This window comes from Toxorhynchites rutilus, chromosome 3 (assembly GCF_029784135.1).
Source record: "Toxorhynchites rutilus septentrionalis strain SRP chromosome 3, ASM2978413v1, whole genome shotgun sequence".
Lineage (NCBI taxonomy): Eukaryota > Metazoa > Arthropoda > Insecta > Diptera > Culicidae > Toxorhynchites > Toxorhynchites rutilus.
Window position 1 is genome coordinate 312,584,458 of NC_073746.1, and position 6,221 is coordinate 312,590,678.

At 41.0% G+C, this 6,221-nt stretch overlaps 1 protein-coding gene across 2 annotated transcripts in view; it reads left to right on the forward strand.

Moving 5' to 3' along the window:
- LOC129776989 (probable ribonuclease ZC3H12C) overlaps nucleotides 1–3,737 on the forward strand; it is an 80,241-nt gene extending 76,504 nt beyond the window's left edge. For both annotated transcript variants that reach the window (XM_055782997.1, XM_055782998.1), the window contains exons 3-5: nucleotides 718–1,201; nucleotides 1,260–1,873; nucleotides 1,933–3,737. In XM_055782997.1, coding sequence (XP_055638972.1) covers nucleotides 718–1,201; nucleotides 1,260–1,873; nucleotides 1,933–2,253 — 1,419 coding nt within the window. In that variant the 3' untranslated portion in view covers nucleotides 2,254–3,737. The remainder of the gene's footprint in view (nucleotides 1–717; nucleotides 1,202–1,259; nucleotides 1,874–1,932) is intronic.
- Nucleotides 3,738–6,221: the final 2,484 nt, after the last annotated feature.

The following is a 6,221-nucleotide window of genomic DNA, read 5'->3' on the forward strand; positions in this document are numbered from 1 at the left end:
TTGCGGACTGAGGAGTGAGCCTTTCGTGACAAAGGGCACAGTAAATGGCGAGATCTACAAATCTGGGTGCCTCGAGAAGCGCCTTTTGCCGTTCTTGCAGCAGTACGACGAAGCTCCGCTATTTTGGCCAGATTTGGCATCATGCCACTATTCTGAAAGTGTCCTAGAGTGGTATGAGGCCAATTCTGCCCATTTTGTTCCAAAGGACATGAACCCGCCAAACTGTCCGGAGCTGCGCCCTGTGGAGCAGTACTGGGCAATAATGAAGCGGGAACTTCGGAAGAGCAAGAAGACAGTCAAAGACGAGATGGACATGTTAAGAAAATGGAAAAAAAACTGAGAAACTGGTACCGAATGACACTGTAAATACTTTGATGGAGGGCATCAAGCGAAAATGCGTTCAATTTTACACTGAAGGCTCCATCGATTAACTTTTCTTTTGATTTTTAAAGTTAATACATGTATAAAACTACCCTAAAATTTTGGTTTGATTCTACACATTATAAGAAAATTGGCATGACATTTTCGGTGTCGCAATAATTTCGTGTTCGCCCTTTAGAGGGTTCTGCGATTAAACCCACGAACGTTCGCTCGGTAAGAAAACTTGAACTTCATTCAGGAAATATCAGAAAAAATAATTTTGGGCGGGACGAAGTTCGCCGAGTCCGCTTATTCATTATAGATTTTCAACACAGTTTGTTTATCTCTCTCTTCCAGCTCGCTGCCGAGAACGACGGTATCGTAGTGTCAAACGATAACTATCGTGATCTAGTGCAGGAGAGTTCCGAGTTCAAGAAAGTGGTAGAAGAGCGGGTGCTCATGTACTCGTTCGTGAATGATCGCTTCATGCCCCCCGATGACCCCCTGGGGCGCTCCGGACCAACGTTGGACAACTTTCTGCGTGTACAGCCTCGGAAGGGCGATCCACCGCCCCCATGCCCCTACGGGAAGAAATGTACTTACGGCAACAAGTGTAAATTTTATCATCCCGAGCGGGGCAGCATGCCGCACAAATCGGTGACTGAGCGACTGTCAGAATACGCTGCCCGCCACTTGCAGGCCAGAAGCTGTGCTAGCGTAGGTGAAGCTGGTAGTGGTCCAACCGGTGGGAGAACCGTGATTCAAGGCAAGTCTCTTAGCGTACCGTTGTCCAACAGTAGCAGTGAAACTAGTCCAATCAATGATAAACGTAAGGCGCTGTGTAAGTATTCAGAACATCTGTATGTAAACAATCTGTGTAACATGCGCTTTAATCGTAGGTCGCACAAGGTCCAATGTACCTCCTGAAAGTAACAGTACGACCACCAGCAGTAATAGTAACCTATTCAGCATGAATCCGGGGGATCAATTACAACAGCAGCTACATCAATCACAGTCACATCACGCGCCACAACAGCATCCTTATATGACAGGCCCAAACCGTTCCAACTGGGACATTTCGCCACTTCCGCTGCCGCACACAGTAGTCGATTCGCAAATATTCCCCAAATCTCATAGCATAGAAAATATCACTAAGGAGACATACAATCAGCAGCTCCACCATTCGAATAGTTACAGTGCATCACTGTGGAATCGGCAACAGCAGCAGCAACAACAGCAACAACAGACGCAACCAATACAGCCGCAGCAACAAGTGGATCCATGTGATCGCAGCATGGACCCTAGCGTGAATCTACACCGTAAACTGCAACGACAACTAACACTGAATCCCGCAGGATGCGACCCCCGAATCTATCAAATGCAGCGAAATGTCAGTCAGCACCAATCACAGCACCATTCGGCCGTGCAACTTTCGCCACACAGACCACTGGCGCCTTCATTGAGCGGAGGTGCGCGGTCAAACCCAGCAGCAGCCCAATGGGATTTGCACGAGGTTGTAGCAATTCTGAACCCATCAACCTATCGATACTGAACCAGAGTTTTTTCTTTCAGAATGTCACACGCATAGCTTCAGCTCCAGATCCATCCCGTCCGTGGCACACAGGTCCGCCACCAGCATCATCTTCGGAGCCTCACATCAACTTGTGGCCACCCCAACAGCAAGTGGGGAATCCGAGCAGCGCCACATCCGGTGTAATAGGACCCCCATCGCAAGCCCATCAGCAACTGCAGGATCAACGACGCCGACTGCACTATCACCTGGCCAGTATCTTCCCCGAGGAGCAAGTCCAGGCAGTGATGCAGATGTATCCCGATGAAACCAATCCCCAGAAAATATGCGCCGCCATATTGGCCATGTTTCCAAAAATGTGAGCGTCAGAGCCCTTGAAAGCAAATTGTTGAATGGTTCGATTATCTCTCAATTCCATCGAGAGAGAGGACTATTTGTTGAACGATCTGTTCGTAGCGCGAATCAAACGATACGGTAGTGTTCCCCGTGTCTTCTTTCAAAGTACCGAAAGTATATCCTCCCGAAGGATACGAAAATGTCAGTTTTTTTTTGTATATTTAGGATGAAATACTCAGCCAGTGTTATTAGAGCGAGAGAAATCTAAACTTTAAAAAATACTTTGTAGGTGCCAAACATCTATTCCCCTTTTTATCAAAAAAAAGTGTAGGAACAGATAACTGATTAAGAAACAACAGCGTTCAAATTATCGCTTCCAGCCGTTGAGAGAATTCCAATTTTATATGAATGTTAATGCTATTTAAAGTGAAACAAAATCGTACCCCATAAGAGCCAGAAATTCTAATCTCATCACTAACTCTTAAGCACGATTTCTCTTCACCGTAGCTTTTTTATTTTGTTTTTTTTTATATTTAGCATCTATTATTATTATCATTAATTCTTAACGCATATAGAAGCACTGTTACGGTCTATTTAAAGGTTACTTGTTAGTTCTATATTTTCTGTTGACTGTTTCAACTAACAGAAATCAACCCAAACAACACAGTCCGAAACATCTTTACACTCTCGTTTCATTCGGTACCACTTTCGTGGCTTTGAATCTTTGTACACCTCATGGTATTAATTGTTCTTCCCAATTCGCCAGTCCTTATTTACAGAACTGAGGGTATTCAGCTAGCCTAATTAGAAAGCAAAGAAACAAAACGTAGCAATGAGAAAGCAACATTTCTTGCGGGAGAATGGAAGCCTAGTAAAAAAAAGTAGTAGCAGCGCCTTGTGAGGGCAATAAACTAAGCGAGAGACCCAAAATTCCGTGTAACTTCATATTGAAGCACTTTTGTTGTGTGAACGACTAACACTGTACACACACACACACACACTGACTAGTGAAAAGCGTGCGTTGTTGTTTTTTGGTTTTGAATCCGGTAGTGTTTATCCATCAGTATTGTTGTTGTTCTTTACTCCAATTACCTTTCGCAAAGTTAGGTCACGTTAAGGTGATAAACCTTTTTTTTTCCTAGAAAATTTGAAAACAATAAAACGAATCAATAAACGTTGTGCGAACGCTCCAGATGATAAGTAACGAACGGAAAGCTGCATAATATCATGAGATTCGAAATAACGTCTTTCGTTGACAACAACAATCATTGCAGCAATTAATTGAACCCGACAAACGATGCATTTGAACTGTTTACTATTGGTTCAAAATGAATCACCAGAGAACAAGCATAATCGAAGGAAACACATTGTGTGAAATTATCATCATGGAAGCGACTAGAGGAGCGAAACGATCTACATGCTATGCATAAAAAACGTAAAATGTATAAAATTTGAAACATTAAGTATGGGACGGAGAGAAAAGATGAGGTTAAAAATATACAAGGTACATATTTCAACTTTAGGAAAGCTAGGAAGTGATTGGAAAGAAATGGCCATGGGTACCATAGAATGATATGTGTTGGTAATCGTGGGCTTTCTTCTCTTTTAAGTGTTGAGGATGTATAGTAAAGTAAGCGTCTTCTCTATTGATTTTTAGGGGATATCACTTGTGAAAAAAGGAAAGTAGGCTATAGCTGCGACTGGAATGTGTTGCTACTCGTTTTTTACTTTATTTTACTCGTTAGACCATCCTCGGAAATAAACCGTGATTGGATGGTACCTAAAACTAACATTCCATACAGAGTGATCAAATCTTCTCGATTAGTATGGGATGATCGCAATTCCATCGTTTGTAATAGATGTTCTATACTGATGGGTCGAAAATGGGAATCAGAACAGGTGCCAGAGTGTATGGGCCCAGAACAAAAATCTTTGTAGCTATGGGAAACTGGCCAACAGCTTTTCAGGCAGAAATTGCTGCAATAATAGAATGTTTAAATGTCTGCCTCAAAAGGACATCTAACTGCTTAATAAGCAATGCATATTCTCAGATAGTCATGCGACACTTAAAGCTCTTAATGCTTCTAAATGCTCTCCAAAAATTGTCTGGGAATGTATTTGCCTCTTACGGCAACTAAGCCACCTGTCTGTAAAGGGTGTAGAGTGAGTAGAAGAAATGTGAAGATCGGACCAACTGAATGGCTTAAAACTCAACCAGTCGAAAAAAAGATCACGCCGAGTATTAAAGTTACTCTAAGACTGCTGAGTCTTGATGAGAAAGATCTCAGATTTCTCTAACAGATCTTATAATAGGACACTGTCCGAGCGAATACATCTTCGAAACTTAGGTACAGGATGATATTTGTCGGTTTTGCAATGCCGAGAGCGAAACCTCGGAACATTTGCTCTGTAATCACAAGTTTGTGCATAACGCGAGAAGTTATTAAAGAAAAACTAATCCTAAAAAAACCCCACTCCGTACTCTAAGGGTTAAACATGTTATTCTAACACCTATTGGCATAAGCATTAGAAAAGCTTGAAGTGCAGTAGAAAAAAATGGGGCGTATCACAATAGTTCAAAGTGATTTATACCCAACAGGGAAAAAATCCCCTATCAATATTCGTAAACGATACAGTCAAACGATCGTTTGATGACGAGCTGAGAGGCCAAGTACCGTTAGAATGTATCACAAACAGGCAGACAGATACCTAAACAACATCTCGTTGAAGTCATCCGTGAACCAAGAAGAAGGAGTGGACGAACGACAAAAGAGGTAAGGGTAGAGGGGGCAAATTGGTCATGGGGGGCAAAGTGGTCACCTGATTGTTTGGTAATATAACTATTGACTATAGTTGCCATAATAATAATCACCTTATGTTCGAAGATTTTAATGACTTTTGAGTCACCCTGTACTTCAGTAGAGCTGTCGGATATCAAATTATAAATAAAAACAGAAATTGCTCTCTCGATAGCCATAAGGCCGTAGTTCTGTGCGCATGGTATCTAAGGAATTTCTCGTGAAATTTAGTTTATTCAATCTGATATATTGGACAAATAATGAGTTTGGACAACTGTTCACATATTCTAGGAGAGGTGAACAGATATTTTTTTTAACCTAAGCGATTAATTAGCATAGAAATCATTTTGATGTTTGGGGACAAAGTGGTCATAGGGGAATAACAACTTACAATGTTCTGTTTACTAAAGCTGATATACCGCATCACATTCTGCTCTTAAAGAAGATCCTTTTGTGGCTATGACAATGGATAAATATGCGACTCCAACTAAACCAGGCCTCATTATGCGGAACGGTATGTGTTTCTTACTACATTTTTGTATGCATGAGAAAATTTAAATTGAGACTCTAGGTGAATAGGCCAAGCTTATTTGATGCATGTACCTACTACAACAAATACGACTTGAACAAATTTGGACGAAAAAAAAACGCATAAATCTATCCCATTTAGCTTGATATGGACGGGTGTCCACTTTGCCCCCACTAGGTGACCACTTTACCTCCAAGCAAAAATAAAGTTCGATTTTTCACTTTTTTTTCTAATGATGAAAAGTGTACTATCTTGATTTTTTCAATTTAAAGCCGTTTGCTATCTTGAAGAACAATGAGTTGAACTATAATATTCTTCGAGAAACGGGAATTGAATCGGTATGTAGACGCTGGAAATGGGCACATTCCTTAGGGTGACCACTATGCCCCCACTTTCCCTATCGTCGATGGGGCTGAAAATTGGGTCAAAAATGGAGAAAGTTACTATTAGTAATATGTTGACGAATATTGCGAATATTTTTGAAAGCTCTGAACAGTTTAGTAAGAGACATATTTCCACAACTTCCAATGCATAATACTTAACTGTAGTACACATAGTTATTATTTAATAATTTAATAATTCAAAGTTTGATGTGTAAATAGCCATCAATTAACACCTCAGAAAGAATCTCATGCCTAGCATTATACAAAACTACTAAAATTGTAAA